Here is a 19,030-nt window from a genome sequence, read left to right as displayed (position 1 = left end):
CAGCCATTGCAGGGCTTTCCTGTTGATGAGGTGTTTTATGATAATAGGACGTTACTAGTGCTGTTACTAAAGCCAATTCTTTATCCTCCAGGCAAGGAGATCATGCACGACCCCTTCGCCATGCGGCCGTTCTTCGGTTACAATTTTGGCGACTACCTCGCTCACTGGCTGAGCATGCAGAGCCGTAAGGCCCCCACACACCTGCCCAAGATCTTCCACGTCAACTGGTTCAGAAAGGACCCGGCGACCGGCGCCTTCCTCTGGCCCGGCTTCGGCGAGAACGCCCGCGCGCTGGAGTGGATCTTCAAGCGCTGCAGCCGGGAGAGGGAGGACGAGGCGGCCAAGAGGAGCATCATCGGCTGGCTGCCAGAAGATGGCGCCATCGACACTAAAGGTCTGAGCGGCAACGTGGATATGGGCGCCCTGTTCGACGTGCCCAAGGCTTTCTGGCAGAGGGAGACGAAGGAGTTGAGAGCCTACTTCACCCAGCAGGTTGGCGCTGATCTGCCAGCTCAGGTGGAGGCTGAGCTGAAGGCACTGGAGGACCGAGTGCACAATTAAAACGCTACGGACAGGAAGTTCAACCAGAAACAGGGCTGTAGTCACTGATGACTCAGGATTCAGATCATTAGGGTGCACTTATTAAGAGTCACTGGCTGGGTTTACACACACAGAGAACTTAGTTCTGTCACCACAGATTGGGTTTCATCCATGAAATACAGGTATAAGAGAGTTCTAGTACTCGCTGCTCAGTAAAGATGATTTATTCAGTTGTTTTTTTCAATAATGAATAAAAAACTACGCCTCAAAAAGACCAATAGCCAGGCCAGCAGTTAACTTTCTCTGTGTGTGTGAAAACACAACCAGTGACTCTCGTGTTTCTCTTTGGAATAAAAATGCCAGAGATAAAAAGCTAATAATCTATAATGCAACAACTTTGTGAAAAGACTTCCCACTAATAACACTGGTGAGAGAGACTGGTGGTAGGAGGGAGGTTTGTCTCGACATGAAGGTTAGATTTCTTTGACGTTGTCAAACTCCTCATATAGAGAAGCTAATCACTACCTCCATTCACTCACAAGACCTGGCATTGTACTAAAACACAATCAACACGGCCTTGTGGTGCCTTTTGAGACGTTTAACAATACAACGTCCAGGTTGCTAAGGTTTTCAGGCTGAAGCCCAAACATCTGTTTTTTGCAAATTTCGGACAAAAAAAGTTACTCATATTTTTTTAAGTGAGTTATAGCACCAGATCTTTTAATACACTATTGACTTGAGTCTCAGGAACTGCCCTTTCTATTTTCAATTAAGCTTTATATTCAAATCAATTTATATCAGAACACCATTAAGTACTCGAAACACCGTTTTCCACTGGGCGTTACTATGCATAATTCATTTTGCCGCTTATGTAATGTTAGTGATTAAGTTGTGTGATTTTCAGGTGGTGTTTACACGCAATATGTGAAATGTTGGACCAATAAATGCAACTGAGATTAATAGGTAATTTTAGAAGTATGGTTTTTATTACGGTGCAATGAATAAATGTCTTCAAATGTCTCATGTTCATTTTTGAAGTTATTAAAATACAAATAAAATATGGAGAATGCAAAAAAATGTAAGAAACAAGAGCTCAGTAAATGACACAAACATTTAAAAGGTAAATATAATCTTGTAGTACAATGTTAACGTGTGAACAGAGCTGTCTTTCAGAATACTTCCCTATTGAGAGCTTGGGGACCTCTATTTGAAGTGATCTGATAACACATTTCCGATCACAGCCACCCATATGAAGTCCGTTCAAAAATATAGATGATGGTATCTCAGCTAAAACTATCTGAGCTGCAGGAGTTCCCCTTTAATTATCTGTGAGCAATGAAGATTGCACTTTCTCCTGTTTCTTTTTCTACATAAACTTGAGATGAAACTTCTTGTATAAGTAAAAAGCATACTAAGAATCCAACCCAAATGTGACCACAAGACAACACTCATTTTCTCTTCACTTGAGCGTAGAGATCCTCTGGGACGTCAGCAGTCTGTGCAACGTTTGCCGAGTAGGACACTTTGACCTGTGCATACAGCGTGTCCTGCTGCTGTCCACTGTCCTGCACCGAGACAGAGGACGGTTCAGGTCCGCGCCTCGAGAAGTTGATCTCGCTATAATGGACGTCTTCTTCTGTTCTCGCTGTCTCTTCAACAGTCAGACTCTGCAAATAAATAAATAAAGCAAAAAGGAAGTGTTTGTGAGCCTTCAGCCGGATCCTTCCAAATGATTACAGAACTAAAAAGAGTTTATGTTCTCACCTGACTCTGTTGTGCAGTTGGATGTGTTGACTTCAAACGCCTGGAAGACAAAAGGTTGGGTTCAATATACAGAGTGCCAGAAGAAGATTTAGTTTGTGATACTTACCAAACACAGACAACCAGACAGATGAGTACGATGATCCCAATGATTCCTCCAAGAACTGAGCCCAATTCTAGAAGGTTAACTTTGCCTCAAGACAAGATGGAAAAAAACCAAATAGAAGTGACTAAATGAAGACAGTGTGAACATGTGACATTATCGAAGTCCTTTTAATAGTTACCTTTAATAGTCAGAAGGATCTCTGATGATGTTTGATTACCAAGCTCATTGGTGGCCACACAGTAATAAACTCCTCCATCAGTGACATTAAAGCTGTAAAAGTCTCCTTCAGATACATTGACGGGTCCATCTTTGCTGATCTTGAACCAGGTGAAGCGGCTGACGGGAGGATTGGCTCTGCTGGAGCAGGTCAGGCTCACCCAGCTACCTGCTGACACCGAACCTGGTGGACTGATAGACGCCGAGGTGTCCTTGGGAGCGTCTGAGGAGAATGTGACGGAGATGTGAGGTCAGAGAGCAGCATCAGAGCCTGAATGAGATCCTTAAGAGAGAAGAATCATCATGTGCTGACAGGATCCAATAACAAACACTTACATGAAACACTGAGAGTCGTTGTCTCCTCTGATGTCTTGACATCTTTTCCTTCATTCACAGGATATCTGGCAGAACAGTTGATGATGAATCCATCATGTTTGTCTGACAGAGTGATGTTCTTCTGGATTTTAGTTGTGAAGGTTCGATCTGTGTTTTCCTCTGTCATGATGTGAGGGTCTTGTTGGAGGTTCCAGGTGAGTTTAGGAGGAGAGTGTGGACAGGGAGTGAAAGCTGAGCAGCTTATAGAGACAGACTCCTTCTCCTTCAGATCACCTGAGATCTCAATCCTGGGGCTTGGAGGAGAATCTGTGGTTTCAAATCAAATACAGATTGTACACTGAAGAACACAGCAACAAGACCAGGAGTCTACTGCCATGCTAGCAGTACTCTTCTACATTTGAGAGCAAAATATTGTACTTTTACTCCACTAACAGTTTTTGGATTGTTCCTTCATAAAAAAAGAAGAACGTGTTTGTTCGGGGCTTCTTGTCATTTTTCTGATGTTTCTGAGTTGTGAACAGAAATCACTTTTTTTCTCCTTTCCTCTCCCATTAATCACCTCACGACCCCTCAGATTTATCTTGTGACCCTCTGTAGGGGTAACATGAAATGTAAACTTACACTAATTAATGTAGATTTTCTAAAAAAAACTGAACTCATGAGACTTCCCCTTTTTCAAGCGTTAGATGCAAAGGTTTGAAGGTTAGCTTCAACTGATATCACTTTTTATTCTAAACAATAACATCATAGACTGAGTGATAAAAACCAAAACTCTCTTACCTCGAACTGTTATTTGAAGAGGATCACAAGAAGCTGTTGCCAGAAATGGCCGGTTCTCAATCCTGAAGTAGTACCTGTCTGTGTATGATGTGTTTAAACTGGAAAATAAAGTGGTGCAGTTTTTCTGACTCAGGTCTCCAGTTAGATTCATTGGATAGATGTTATCCTTCCTGCTACTGTTGAAAATCACATTATTTGGATTTCGGGGAAAATTAAAATAATTTTTAATCCACACTCCGAAGGTTGTTCTTGTGTTGAATCCCTCCTCTGGTTTACCACTGAAGTTACATGGGATTTGCAAACAAGATCCAGTCAGTGCTTCCATCTCTTGAGGTGCAGTAATGAATAGCTTTAGATTCGGAACACAATCAGCCAAAGCACCTGTGAAACAGACTAATGATTTAAGAACACAGAGTGAGTGCAGTTTTATTTTTTATCAGAGTTATTACAATTTCATCATTGAATAAATGACTTACCCCAATAGCTAAATATTCTGCTTCCTCTTCTCTCAAATATCTATTAAAATCTTTAAAAAGTACATTTGATAAACACCAGCAGACAAAAGGTCAGGATTATTCCGTTTTATATTTAAAAAGAAAAACATGAAAATGTCCCATCAAGGAGCCAGTTTCACACAGATTATTGCAGAAAATGTATCTGTTGTTGTTTTCCTTCATAAAGGTTTCGTGGTAAATAATTTACATCATTTTGACATCAGACGTCTGTCTCTCCCGCTGCACGTGAGGATCAGCTGTTGTGAGTAGGTTCCACCGTTGCCACGGCAACGGTTGCATAGCTGCGGCGGTTTGTTTAGGGTGGGCGGGACGTTCCGACGTTCCTTTCAAGTTTGATTCTTTGTGACGTCACGTTTCAAAGGTGCCTTTGATGAAACATTGCCATATCATGTTGAATGATAGATGAACTCTCACATTTTGAAGTAACAGTCAAACAGTCAACATGTCTTCCGATAAAGTCATCCGATTTAAAGGCCAGAGTGCAGAATTAACTGTAAGTCAACTGACCCATCATCAGAGACTATTTGAACAATACGAGTCCCTCAAAAGAGAATTAAATAGCCTCCTTCCACTCCAGAAGGAGGTGAAACAATTGAAGGAAGATCGAGAAAGTTTACAGCAAAAACACGCGGCTGAGTTGAAGGAACATGTGAGAATGTTCGCGAAGGAAAGATCGCTAAGGCAAGAAGAAGAAGTGCAGCGGTTTAAAACCACAGAGAAGTATGAAGCATTGGAGAAAGCAAATTTGAAAGATTTCAACTCTAGAATTCAGGAGAAAAATAAAAAGATAAAATCTCTGGAGAAAGAATACAGACTCTTAAATGAGGAATTTACCTCATTTAAGAAGAAAGCTGAAGAACAAAGCCTCAAAGAAGCTAAAGACACTGCAGAATTGGAATCCTGTAAAAAGGAGTCCAAGAAAAAGAGTGGCTTCATTGGGGGAATGAGGCGTCGCGTTGACAGAATCACGACCTCAAACAATTATCAGCAAATGAAGATAGAGGAGCACATCAAGTGTGCTCAGTTAAAAGAACAGGAAATCAAGGAGCTCCGAGAGCTCATTCCTGAATTGGAGAACAGGTTGCGAAAAGCAATCAGCAAGACTGAGGACCTACAGGCTGAGAGGACTCAGATCCAAATAAACTTGTTGGAGGCTCAGGATCAACTTGTTTCTACTAAGAAGCTGCAGGAGGAAGTCAGACTCTTGAAAGTTGAGGCAGATGAAAAGAACAAAGCGCTGGACAAGGCTGACCAGATCAACTGTTCTGTGAAAGAGCAGCTGGAAAAAGTGAAGCAGCAGCGGTGTGAAATAAACAACAAATATAAGACCGTGAAAGAGTCCAAGGCCGACTTGACAAACAAATTGGACGCGGTCATGGCGGAGAAAGAAAAGTTGGAAAAAGAACTTCAGCTCTGCAAGGAAACTGTAGCACAGCAAAATAAACAGCTCAGCCTCCAGGACACCGAGATTGTGAGACTTGAGGGGGTTATTGTGCAAACTAATAACAAAGTAAATTCTCTCGTGCTAGAGCAAAATCAATGGAAAAGTTTCCAGCAACAACTCGGAGTACGACTGAATAATAACATTTCGATTCTGCGTCGGGGGAAACGATTGAAAAACAATCTGGATGCCAACCCCATAAGCAGGCTCAGAAAAAGTCTGGCACAAAAAAATGCCGAGATAGCAGAGCTGAAGAGCAGGCTGGCACAGCGGCCGCAATACGCCATCCTGAAGTTGGCAGCGTCCGAGTGGGACACGCGAGACCTGAGGATGAAGTTAATGGCTGAAAAGGGAAACTCCAGAATGTACGAGTTGGAGATTGGAGGCAAGAAATCTTTGCCTCCAATTTCTAAAAAAAGCCAGACTGTAAAGTTGGAGATTGGAGGCAAGACATCTTTGCCTCCAATGTCTAAAAAAAGCCAGCCCCCCCCTCAGGTTAAAGAGCAGAAGAAGGATCTCACTCCTGACCTAAGGACGGTAAAGTTGGAGATTGGAGGCAAGACATCTTTGCCTCCAATGTCTAAAAAATGCCAGCCCCCCCCCCCCCCCCTCAGATCAGGCACAGTGCGTCCATGTCAAGAAACACTCGCATCACGCTCAGAAAGCCAGCGAGTATGTCTAAGGGGTATCTGACGATCAACCCCCTCCCATCCATGCCCAAATTACAGTAGTGTGGAGTTAAAGTCACACCACATCCTACCCTACCCCCATTGTCCTAGGTCAGGGGTCGGCAACCTTTTCTATAATTAACATAGAAGAGTCTGTTCATTCTTGCTTATGAATTATATTCTCTCTGAACACGTTTCTCTTTTTGGAGAGTCATGTGAGATGACTTCTTCAATTAGCGCAATGTTCCTGCTCTTCTTTCTATTTCTTTCTCAGCCCTGTGTGTCACGTGTGTGTAAACCTCGCTGGAGTCAGGAAACTTGTCAGAATACTCATATTTGATTGCTGCATCACGTGATGTGATTTGCAATGCATTGGTTGGTGTGTTTCCTGCACCCCCGAACAAGTGCCGTAACGGCTGAATAAGAGGCGCCGGTTAAAGTTTCAACTTGGTGCCCAATATGTATAATTCCGAATTATCTATCGGTTTTTCGTTCCTGGGTCCGGATCCGGTGTGCCAGTTGGGGACCTCAGGGAGCCGCAACAGAGAGGCTAAAGAGCCGCAGGTTGCCGACCCCTGGTCTATCTGTCTCTCTGTCTGTCTCTCTGTCTGTCTCTCTGTCTGTCTGTCTTGTATCTGTCTCTCTCTCTCTGTCTCTCTGTCTGTCTCTGTCTCTCTGTCTGTCTCTCTGTCTCTCTGTCTTGTATCTGTCTGACTGTATTCATCTTCTGGAGCAACAACTGAACTTCTGACTCACCCAGAATCTGATGATCTGAAGTATTTTATTCTTGCTTTAACTAAGTTGTCTTTATAGCTGTACTTAGGCCTGCCTCAGTTGTGATTGGACTGTGAGTTTCTGCCTGACTGAGGAGGTGTGACATAGTCTCTGCTGCTGAATAGCTCTGCTGATTGCAAAGGGAGGAGCTTGCACTCCTGGTAGCAATCAGTAGATAGCTGTCCTTAACCACTGTTGGTGGTCGGAAGCGTCAGCTCTCGAGCGTTACACAAACGAAGGCTAGGGCGGTCAAAGGAAACAGGGCGACTTCGTCAAGCGAAGACTTCTCGAGCGTGTACTTAGGGAGTTTCTATTTGTCTACCATGTGTTTGCATCCGATTTCTGTCCGCTCCTCTGCTCGGTGGTCACGTAGACATTGGGTCACTCCCAGGTGCCGTGACCCCGCTAACCTCATCTATCCTACTCTCTCAGCTCATGGCGAGCAAGTGGTAGTGGGGGGACTTTGGAATTGCCAATCGGCAGTGCCGAAAGCTGAGTTCATCTCAGGCTATGCTTCCTTGCTCTCCCTCAGCTTTCTTGCTCTAACTGAGCCGTGGATCACACCAGAAAACACCACCACACCTGCAGCTCTGTCAGAAGTGTACTCTTTCTCTCACACTCCCAGAGCTGTGAGGCGAGGTGGTGGTACTGGCCTGCTAATCTCCCCAAAATGGAGATACTCTCTTGTCTCTGTTCCACAGTTCTTCCCGTCCTCTTTCGAATTTCATGCGGTTATTGTCACTCACCATTGCTGTTGTGTATCGCCCACCAGGCCCTCTTGGTGAGTTCCTGGAGAAGCTAGACACATTAGTCTCACACTTCCATGACGATGGCTCAGCACTCATCCTGCTCGGCGACTTTAACATCCAGACTGATAAATTAGAACCTCTTCTTTCCTTCCTCTCCTCCTTTGTCCTTTACCACTCTTCCTCTCCTCCTACCCATGTTAGGGACAGGAACCTCTCGAAACTGTGGGAGAGCCGCACGTCATCCAGCCGTGCCAAAAACTCAGCCGGTTCAAATTCTGATCAAAAGTATTTAATCTTACAGAAGCTAAAACAATTGCAAAGTGAATTACACTATTTACACCATCGATGGAAATATGATCTGCGGAAAAGAGTCCACACACGCTCCAACCAGGAAGCTTGATACCTGCAGGATGCAATGTGACGAACTGAACGAGCACTTCCGTTGAATCTTCTTTCATAGTCCGTAAAAGTCATAACATGTCTGTCTCAGTTACAATTAGCTTAAATCCAGCTGACTCCTCCTGGCTTCAGTCAGCTGATCGCCCTCGCGTGACCTTATTGGCTGTTGGTCAGTCGCTCCTTCTACGCGTCCCTCCCTCTGTTAGGCCCCGGTAACGGAGTCGCTGCCCATCTTTCATCAGGCTGACAACTCACCTCTTCAAGAAGTACTACCCTGAGACTTCCGCTTAGCACTTATTGTATTCGTATTAGTTTGTTATTATTATTACATTCGTTTGTTTCTGCACTGTACATTTGCTCTGGTTCATGCTCTTAGATGCTTGTTTGAAAAAGGAGATGTACTTATGACTTCTGGTGTCTTGAAAACCGATGTTGAATACACTTATTGTAAGTCGCTTTGGATAAAAGCGTCTACTAAATGACTGTAATGTAATGTAATGTCTGCTCTCTGTCTGTCTGTCTCTCTCTCCGTCTGTCTGTCTGTCTGTCTGTCTCTCTCTCCATCTGTCTGTCTGTCTGTCTGTCTGTCTGTCTCTCTCTCCGTCTGTCTCTCTCTGTCTGTCTGTCTGTCTGTCTGTCCGTCCGTCTGTCTGTTGCATGTGTACAGATTGTAAAGCCCTCTGAGGCAAATTTGTAATTTGTGATTTTGGGTTATAACAAAAATTAATTGAATTGAATGTGAAAAACAATTATTGATTGAACAGTTTTATGTTTTATAATGCATTATATTACATTATAGAATTACAGAAGTCAGATATTTGCTAATAATGCAGGTACAAGGTGATCACAAGCAGTGCTCACACACGCTGCACTCAACACTCGGACTGTAAATATCATTCACTTTGTAGTGAATAGGGAGATTTTAGACACAGTCTGGACAGTTTGTCAAATGTGTTGAGTTGAAACTTATCTTACTTATAATGTACCAGTTCACTAATTCTACTTTATGCATAACTACATACTCACTGACATAAGGCTCATATGTCTCAGACATTATAAAAGTTGTTATATAGAGTCACACAGGGGTTAATGCTGTGTAAACACTAATATAATTAATATATTTTTGCCACTTCACTAAAACAAAGAACAATAGAAGGTGAGTAGCATACATTTTAAAGATATTTGCATTGCATCTCAGTATAATAAAATATACATGAATAATACACACAACATATTGTTTCCTCTTCCCTGCCCCAGGTTTAATGTGGAGCTAATATGAATCATTAACTAAAACATGTCCACTCTGAATGAGTCAAAGTCTCGTTTTCTATCTGTTTCTCTCACAAGGTTCCATGACGGTCTTTGAACACTAAATACCTTTCCGCAATAGAACCCATAGAATCTTTCCTGTTGGCTTTCTCTCAAACAATCACAGCATTGATTTAATAATCTATAGAAAACGTTTCTCAACACTCTGCATTGTAACACTTTGATGTAAATTCACAGTGAAATTCTAACATTTACCTACTGTATTGTGCTAATACTGTATAATGCTGTAAAAGCAAGGCGTTCTGGGAGTCATAACAGTATACTGTTTCATATAAATGTAATATGAAAGTCATAGTATAGTATTTAATATAAAAGTCAGTGTAGTATTTCATGAAATATTTTTAATATATTAGTGTTTATTGTCAACAAGTGTACAAAAATAGCACGGATGTATGTATACCTTATTAAAGTGATTATTTCTAATCCGACTGCTCGATTTATCGATGGAAAATAATCGAAAGTAATCGACAGCTGCAGCCATAATACAGGATGTTGTTGGGTTCAGTGGTTCGAGCTGCTGCCTCACAATAAGGACAATCAGGAGAAAATATCCAAATAAATAAAATACAAATATTTCAATACCGTTGATTCTTTTTCAGATTCCTTTCTACAACCCTTATTGTTTTGATAAATGTTTATTTTTATTTTTTACGATCTGTGTCATGAATAAAATAAGCCGAATGTTCAAAGGACTTTGTGTAGTATTTGGTGTCATCTAGTGGTGAGGTTGTAGATTGCAACCAACTGAATACGCCTCTGCTCCACTCCTCCCTTTACAAGAGTCCTTAACGTGAGCAGAATGAAAACCCGTGGCATCACTTCTTTAGGAGCAAAGAAAGCCAGACGGCGGCTGGTGATACCACAATTTCACCCTCTGTAGCTCTCGTTACCGCTGTTTCACAAGCGTGTGGAGAACTAATTGCCAACAGATTGAGCAGTTGTTTCCATCGAATCACAGACAGCGGTGATGTGGTTCTTCAGTTTGTCATGAGGTTTATCACATTTATTATGATTTTTAGTTCTACCACCACTGACATAACCAATGTACTTGTGCTAAACTGTAAGAACACAGTATTTTATACCTGCTATTAGCAGAAGACTTGATGAACACAGCTTCATACGATAATGAGTATAAATGGCTCATTCCGATAGAAGACCACATTTTAATGACTTATTATTACATCATTTATTTATTCCATCATTTCACAAAAAGCGACAAATGACATGCAGATCTTTTAAGAGGTCGCCACAAGAAAACAGTCTGTGCAAAAAAGTGCATTTTCATAGAGACACGGTGATTAAAAGCTGGACAGAGAAAAGAACGTGTTTCTGAACCTCTAGACGTCAGGTGTGAGGAAAATGAGGCGACCGCTGAAGGTTTCAATACTCATTTACACCTGTTGTGACTCCATGTACACAATATGTTTGTGTTCCTGATAACTCAGAAATGACCTAAAACAATACTCATAAACATTTCTGGGTTTAAAGTCAGTTATTCCGGATGCACAGAAAACACTTCCATCCAAATCAACTTCTTTGCTGATGACATAATCCCATTTCTGAAGGGTGAATTCGGTTTTTGTCTGTCAATATACTTTATGTTTTAGATTTAAACAGTCTGACATTGCACACAACAGCAAACCTTTTCTTTGCCTGTTCAGATGACTTTACCTGGTAAAATGTTTCGGGGGGGGGGGGGGGGGGGGATAGCTTTAGATATTCCTGATTTTTAAAGCTTAAAAAGCAGGACGTAGAAACACAGGCAGGTAGAGAGGACGATTAAAAAGAAGAGCATCCATCAATAACAACAGAAGAGAAGTTTCAGGTGCATCCGGACGACACACAGGCACAACGTTTAGCATCAATAACGTCCATGGCTTTTAAAAAGGCAACCAGTTCAGCTTCATGCTTTCATCTGTTTAATGTTTAATGGCAATGAGCAGCTGTCATGCTGTCAGCTACGGGTATCGTCTTTTTTTTGGTCAAATTTATAGCACAAAACAGCGTCATGCAGATCACTCACAGACCAACGAGGAAGACACGGAGGGACATTGATGCTGCGTTCCAGAAACGTCGGAAAATCTGAGACTTTTTCTCAAAATTGTGACGACCTGACGTTGAGTTTAACAGCGTGAAGGCTGCAGACCATCGTTTCTAATTTTATTAATAAACTTAAACTTCAAGTATATCTTTAAGACTACAAAAACCTTAAAACTGCACTAATAAATATCTTAACGCTGCAATAATAGATTATTTTGGCCACTTGGTGGCAGCAGAAACAAAGGTGCTGAAGGAACTTGCATCCGCTCAATCGTTGCCCAACAAACTAATGTTGCCTGTTTGTATAAACTTGGCTGTTGCTAAAGAATTCCTGCTTGCTGACATTAATGAAACGCAGCATTGTAATGAACTTATCATGCATGAATCTGAGAGTTATGCAGTAAAAAAACAGAACGGCAACGCTTTATTCAAGTCTGTAATTACCTGGAAAGGCTGGTTATGTGTCCACGTTTTCTATAATGAATACCAAAGAACTAACAATGTTACTTAGATTCTTTTAAATTTAAATTAAACTTTGTCTACAGGCAGAAAACTATTATAAGGAGTGTAAAGTTTCCAATCAAATGAATGTTTATTTAGGTATGAATAAAGATTTCCCCGTTACTGTAATTAGCACCAAACTATAGCAGCTCTTTCCAGAAAATGGTATTAATTGGAAATTACAGACCTGCAAAGTAAAGTGCTACCAAAAGAACTACAAAGAGCAGATCAGAGCACAAGAACAGGTCACTTAAGGCTAAACGTAGAACAGTATGAGGAATGTAATGAATGTACGTACTGTACTAACAGTCTTTCATCTTTGGCACTTGTGATTTCCTGTTTGACATAAATATTAAAAAGCTTCAGAGATATGAGAGAAAATGGCTGGAGACGTCCGACAGCTCTTCATCCTCTTCTCCTTTATTAAAGTCCCCTTCTTCTTCTTCTTTATATTATTTTGTGTCTTTTTCAAACCCTCAGAGCTGCGTTTGCCGGCCCTGAACGTTGCATAGTGTTGTTGCAGAACGAAGGAGACTGTAGAGGAAAAGCCTGGTGGTTTGCGCTCCATGTTTGTTGGTACATGTGTGTCGTTTACGTGTCATCGTAGTCTCCATGTTGTTCCAACGACACAGTGTCAGTGTGAAACTTATTCACGTGCATCCGGTGGCACCGCTGGTACAAAAGGCTTTGTTCACAACCACAGCTGACGCCATTTTTGGAGGTCATTTTGCAGCTAAAACCCATCTTCTCTAGGATCAGCAGCTGTGACCACACAGGTTACCTTAAAGGGCCAGCGCGTCGCATTAAAGGGGATCTATCATCATTTTAAACATGTTATGTTTAAAATGATGTTCTCTTTAGTGTTTAATCACCTGAAATATCTTGATAATGATATATTTTAGGATATAGAAAGTTTTCTGAAAATAAATAAATTGTATTCAATTCACGAATAAGTTTACAAAACCATGTCTCATATATACGGAGTACTTTCTCATTAAATGAAGGGAGTATGTGCTCGTTCTTATCAATATAGACGGGGTTATTATGTATCAGGATGTGATTCAATTGACAGATGATGAATTATATTGAATTATTCCAGATTATCTAAAACAACTTTTTTCACGGTCAAATTGAAAGTTTAAATATTGATAATAAAGCGAAGAAAGCCTACACTACGGTAAGAACAGCAGGTCAGTTGAACCACAAAGACCGTCTGTCAACTGTGAAGGACGTTTCGAATCATTTAAACTATGTTTTTCTCGTCCACATGCATTTGTTTACAATCGGTTTGCTCACGTTTGTTTCCACTATTATTATTATCACAACCGAAAGAACCAATGATGGAGACACAACTGCAACGATCCATTACATCAGATGTTTGTGATCACTTTCATACTACAACAAAGATAAAAGTAAGTAGATCAGACGTTTATAAATTATATCCAAACACCAGGTTTTTATCTCCAAAGAAACTCTCCGTTTAACTCTAACTTTTACTTTTTGTGGCTCATGTTGAGGAGCGTTGCAGCACAGACAGACTGCACCAAGGTCAAGGATTTTTACAGCACAAACAAACTGGTTAGAAAATATTATTCAATTATGTTTGCAGAGGGGAACCACTGTAGTGCAACGCTAACATGTCATCAGATACAGCTGTCAGTTTATTAAAAACACAAAAAGGCTGTTTTCAGCCACTATGACCTCCAAAATGGCACCAGAGTGGGTCTCATTAACCTGAAAGCCTTCCTGATGTTGTGCGTGAACACATGAATGCACTGGCGAGTCCCTCTCGGTCTCAGGTCCAGACCTCCATGGGCACCATGGCCTCCTTGCAGCCCATGGGGGGAAGCAGGTTCTGCTCGCACAGGAACTGAAGAGGGAACTGGACCAGGAAGCCGCGGATCTTCTTCAGCTCCTCGTGAGCCCGGGCCGGGTCCTCCTTGTCCAGGCCCGGCTTGGCGAGGTAGCCCTCCAGCTCCAGGATGCTACGGACGTCGCTGGGCGGAAGACTTCGGAAGACCTGAAGAGAGAAAAAACAAAAGAAAACAGGACGGAGTCAGAGAGAGAACCGAGAGAGAGAGAGAGAGAGAGAGAGAGAGAGAGAGAGAGAGAGAGAGAGAGAGAGAGAGAGACGGAGAGGTGAGGAGGCGGGTGAGGAGAAACTTGAAGAAACGCTGACGGCACCAGAAAAGAGGAAATGCTGAAACATTGCAGGATATTGCGAGCGGAGATATTTGGCAACGAGAAGAAGACGTGATGAGGAAATTTAACAGAAGTACAAAAAACTCTAATAAATAAATAAATTAGATTTACATTTAAAAAACTATTTTTCTCACACAGTCTTGTCTGAATACATCAGTATTCAGCGTCTGTCTGAAACGCTCCGTTTTAGCGCCTGTCTCTTTAAATGAGCCCAGTCTGCTCTGATTGGCTTGTTAGAAAATGATGGCGATCCTCTGCAAATGTGGTTCTGAAGCTCATATGGGGATACTCTTATGGGGAGGTTTATTCTAATGTTTTCTGATCAAGGTAGCGCACAAAAAAACTGACTGGGTCGTCTTATTTCACAGTTTGTGGGTTGGTAAGAACTCCAGATAGCCAAATGTATGTGAGTTCATTCATTTTTCATGATATGTCCCCTTTGAAACCTCAAATTTAGAGACGGTTGCGTGACGGATTACTGAACGGGCATATTGGGCACAGGCCCAGGGGCCCAACATGTCAGGGGCCCCCCTGGACAAAGAACAAAAAATACATGAAACAAATATTGTTATAGTGTAATAAGTTATCTTAATTTAAAAAGTGTCAGAATAAGTTTTCTCTCACTCCTAACTTTCTCTTATTTCATGTTTAAATGTCTTTACAGCCTGTAAAGAAGCTCTGGTTGAATACATAGTTCATATAATGTGTCAGTACTTGAAGCACTCGAGGCGGAGCTGCAGAGCGTATTTTCCAGCTTGGTACTCCTGCCCGTCCATCACCGCCGTAACCGTCTCCGAGTCCTCCACGATCACCGCCACCTCGCTGTCCCTCTTTCCCAGCATGCTCCGGTCGTTGATGTTGGCAGAACCTGCAGAACCACAAAATGAGTGCGATCCCAGAATCGGCCAGCAGGGGGCGCTGCAGCGCCTGAGCTCAGACTACATGCTGACGTTCATACTAGTAAAATACAGGAAATGAAATAGTCCAAAGAAATGTATATAAAAAAAATAATTAAAGAGATCTGTTAAATACTTAATAAATGGGTCTTCACTTTCATATCAAGGGCATGGAAGTGAATGATGTCCTTTATATTTAATAGTTATGTTTATCTTTATGTCACTGTAGACAGGAGCTGGACAAAATAACAGAAACGATTACAGAATTCTATTATTAAATTGTTGTTTCAGACACAAAATGAAAGTTCCTTGTGGTAACTCTAATCTTTAATGATGTAGTTTTATTTACACTGAATTATATTTTAGTTTCTGTTATTTGTAGCTGCGCTCTACAGTTATCTGTGTGAAAGAAACATCTGTTACCCGACACATATTTCACACCATATCTCATTACGGTACAGTTCAGACATTTCTTCATTTAAAGGGTCAGAAGGGAAGTTTGGGAACCGCAGTTCTGCTTTAGGTTATGTGGAACCTTTAAAGGTTCAGTTCTAGTTCAAAAACACAAACATGTTTAGAAAACCAGCAGACCAGCATGAGACAAACTCAAACAGAAGGTGGGTTAAAGGCAGCTTTATTGTCTCTCACAAACACACACACACACACACACATACACACACACACACACACACACACACACACACACACACACACACACACACACACACACACACCTGTAGTTGAAGTGCATGACGGCCTGGATGGCGCTGCCTCCTCCGGTGTTGATGTCTCCTTCGAAGCCCGGCAGCAGAGGCGTCACCACGTACACTCGGTACTTTTTACCCTCCCTGAAAACGTTTGAAATGACACGGAGAAAGAGAAGGATGATATCTCACCGCCGAATGACTCACAAAGATAAGAACACCAGAGGACGATGGAGGATCGATAGCTCAACAGATTCATTATTATAATTAATAACTATGTTCAAACAGTGTTAGTGAGGCTGGGTCACAAAGGTAACACTGGAACATTCCTCAGGTGGTGAACAAACACCGTCTAATGCTGTTTTTCCAACAAATTATTAGAGCATATATGGAGGTTTTTTAAACACGGGAAAACTCGACAATATCACTGTTTCTGTCAATGGAGTCTGGTGGCTTTGAGGAGGGAATAACGTCCGTTTCTTTTCACATCTAACTCTGAATTTATGATATATTCTGACTGAACCACAGCTGGTGATTGTTGGAACAGTGGAAAGACTCACAAAGTAATTGTGAGGTTTATTTTGTTTGTCGAAGTTTGTTTGAAAAGATTGTTTCACGACGATCATGGAGGTAAGATGACGTTTTCCGTCAATGGAGTCTGGTGACTTTGAGGAGGCAAATATTACGACTTGGCTCAAATGTGAAATGTGTTCATTAATGTAACTGGTAATGTGTATTTTTTGGCTATTTTTGAACGATTAAAAAAGACATTTATACTGTTAGTTAATCAGTATTTTGAACGGTTCAAACATGAATACATGTTTTGCAGTTTGAATAAAGACATTTTCGTGACACTTGCAAGTGATAAATAATCGTCTTATGATTTTAGAGACTAGATCCTTCACTGAGACCTAAAAAATAAAAGCAACAAGCACCGACCTGCACTTTGGTTTGGATGCAGTTGGGGACTTGGTACCGCTGCTCTCTGGCCGTGGTGTGAGACTTGGGCAGCAGGTACGGGTACGACAGGGAGCGGTACTTTGGCTTCACGAGCTGGAAGACAAACAGAGGAAAAATCAAAACACGGGTCACAAATTTACTGGAGACAGCGACGTGGTCGGCTGCAGAGTCACATCAGAGAAAATAAAACACTCTATACTTTATTCCAGGTATATTCTGCTTCTTCCACATATTTAATTTCATCACTTCTGTCCAGAAGGAGATTATTTAAAGGGTCGGAGTAATCAATGTTCTGCTGTGGACGTATTTTAGACACCTAAAAGAATCAATATCAGTTTAATTGAACGCTATAGTCTGGTGCTAGATACCAGCTTTCTCCTTCAGAAAGAAAGGGCAGTACACAAAAAGTAACAACTGTGACACTAATGTCTCATGAAAACAGATTATTATAAATACTTTTATTCATTTAGGATAGAATCAGGGTGACGAGACAACAGCAGCAGGACCTCTGACCTTAGTGAAGTTCCACCGCTGGATGAAGTGTCTGGCCACGTCCCGAGCTGCTTTCCCGTGAACCACTGAGGAGATGTCGTGCCAGGGCATTCTGGGAGTCGTGTGTCTGTCTATGAAATCTACAACGGGAATGTGAGGAGGAGGACGGGTGAGTGGAATAAATCTCTCTCTCTTCCCTCCTCTTCTCTCCGTAAACTGTGAGCGTGACGGTGTTCTCACCATCGAACGGTTTCTCCAGCTGAATCCAGTCCTTGTACACAAAGTTGCAGTAGTCCTTTCCGTGCCAGAACCGTGTGTTTCCCAACAACTCCCCGACCCCCGTATGCTGACTATGCACTGAGCTGCTCCCTAAAACACACACACACACACACACACACACACACACACACACACACACACACACACACACACAGTTATTAATCAGCAGTGCAATGCATTAAAACGGGGGTGATCTGATGTATTTCTCAAAGACTGTATGTAAGAAGTGGACGTAGTCGTCGTGACGTCACCCGTTGGTTTGTGGACTGATGTTTCGAAGCGATTTGGCCGTCGCCATCTTGGTTTTCTTGCAACCAGTGAACAGGAAGTGACCATATCTGGACTGAGGAGGAGTGACGTAGAGACGCCGTATACGTCTCTGGTAGAGACCTGTCAATCACCGTGTAGCCCCGCCCTAAAGCATCCCCTGCTTTATGGTCTGTTTGACTCTAAATGGACCATAATGTACTCAATGAACATCATGCTGTATTGAAGAAGACTTGAAACTAGAGATTGAGACCATAAACTCATGTTTACAATGTTTACTGAGGTAATAAATCAAGAGAGAAGTAGAGTCATTTTCTCATAGACTTCTATACAACCAGAGGAGTCGCCAAATGTGGATTAATCCGCCGCTGAAAATAGTCCCCAACAAATGCTGTTTCCTCCTGTTTGATGCCAGTAACAAAGACATTACAGAATGAAGAATAACACCACATGTGACTGGTTTAATCATCTCACGACCCCTCAGATTTATCTTGTGACCCTCTGTAGGGGTAACATGAAATGTAAACTTGCACTAATTAATGTAGATTTTCTAAAAAATACTGAACTCATGAGACTTCCCCTTTTTCAAGCATTAAATGCAAAGGTCTGCATGAACAGGCAGCTTCATCATGGGACTATTAATAGTAGAGCACAAAAAACAATTCCACAAAAAATATTCTATTGATCCATGAAGTGTAAACATTTCATTCTCTGGTTGGTCTCTGTAGCAGATATTTACATTCACATTGAAGGTTAGCTTCAACTGATATCACTTTTTATTCTAAACAATAACATCATAGACTGACTGATAAAAACCAAAACTCTCTTACCTCGAACTGTTATTTGAAGAGGATCACATTCAGCTGTTGCCAGAAATGGTCGGTTCTCAATCCTGAAGTAGTACGTGTCTGTGTATGATGTGATTAAACTGGAAAATAAAGTGGTGCAGTTTTTCTGACTCAGGTCTCCAGTTAGATTCATTGGATAGATGTTATCCTCCCTGTTACTGTTGAAAATCACATTATTTGGATTTGGGCCAAAGTTATGGTCATTTTTAATCCACACTCCGAAGGTT

At 41.7% G+C, this 19,030-nt stretch overlaps 2 protein-coding genes and 1 pseudogene across 4 annotated transcripts; 1 reads left to right on the top strand and 2 right to left on the bottom strand.

Moving 5' to 3' along the window:
* The first annotated feature begins 150 nt into the window (after positions 1-150).
* On the top strand, positions 151-1,560 carry LOC142937469 (phosphoenolpyruvate carboxykinase [GTP], mitochondrial pseudogene; annotated as a pseudogene).
* Positions 1,561-2,574: 1,014 nt separating this feature from the next.
* On the bottom strand, positions 2,575-4,765 carry LOC142937824 (myelin-associated glycoprotein-like). Its single transcript, XM_076080916.1, has 4 exons — positions 4,762-4,765; positions 3,740-4,120; positions 2,960-3,265; positions 2,575-2,846 (listed from the first exon to the last, which is right to left on the bottom strand). Exons 1-4 carry the CDS (start codon positions 4,763-4,765, stop codon positions 2,575-2,577), a joined length of 963 nt encoding a protein of 320 aa, XP_075937031.1.
* A 5,974-nt stretch (positions 4,766-10,739) lies between these two features.
* Positions 10,740-18,705, bottom strand: LOC142937667 (phospholipase D1-like). 3 transcript variants are annotated; one of them, XR_012949429.1, is made up of 7 exons: positions 17,650-18,685; positions 17,431-17,549; positions 16,897-17,010; positions 15,988-16,101; positions 15,072-15,225; positions 13,890-14,175; positions 10,740-12,969 (listed from the first exon to the last, which is right to left on the bottom strand). XR_012949429.1 is itself a non-coding variant. In XM_076080715.1 (6 exons), the coding sequence occupies exons 4-6, from the start codon at positions 16,002-16,004 to the stop codon at positions 13,951-13,953; spliced, it is 396 nt and encodes a 131-aa protein (XP_075936830.1). In that variant the 5' UTR covers positions 16,005-16,101; positions 16,897-17,010; positions 17,431-17,549; positions 17,650-18,683; the 3' UTR covers positions 13,794-13,950. The 3 variants fall into 3 exon arrangements, 2 of the variants coding, with proteins under 2 accessions (XP_075936830.1, XP_075936829.1); XM_076080715.1 differs by lacking the exon at positions 10,740-12,969 and having other exon boundaries at positions 13,794-14,175; positions 17,650-18,683; XM_076080714.1 differs by lacking the exons at positions 10,740-12,969; positions 13,890-14,175; positions 15,072-15,225 and having other exon boundaries at positions 16,074-16,101; positions 17,650-17,778; positions 17,940-18,705.
* Between the last annotated feature and the right edge of the window lie 325 nt (positions 18,706-19,030).

Source organism: Anarhichas minor, unplaced genomic scaffold (genome assembly GCF_050575085.1).
Source record: "Anarhichas minor isolate MPS153535 unplaced genomic scaffold, ASM5057508v1 ptg000074l, whole genome shotgun sequence".
Classification (NCBI taxonomy): domain Eukaryota; kingdom Metazoa; phylum Chordata; class Actinopteri; order Perciformes; family Anarhichadidae; genus Anarhichas; species Anarhichas minor.
This window is presented reverse-complemented; position numbering and strand designations above follow the sequence as displayed.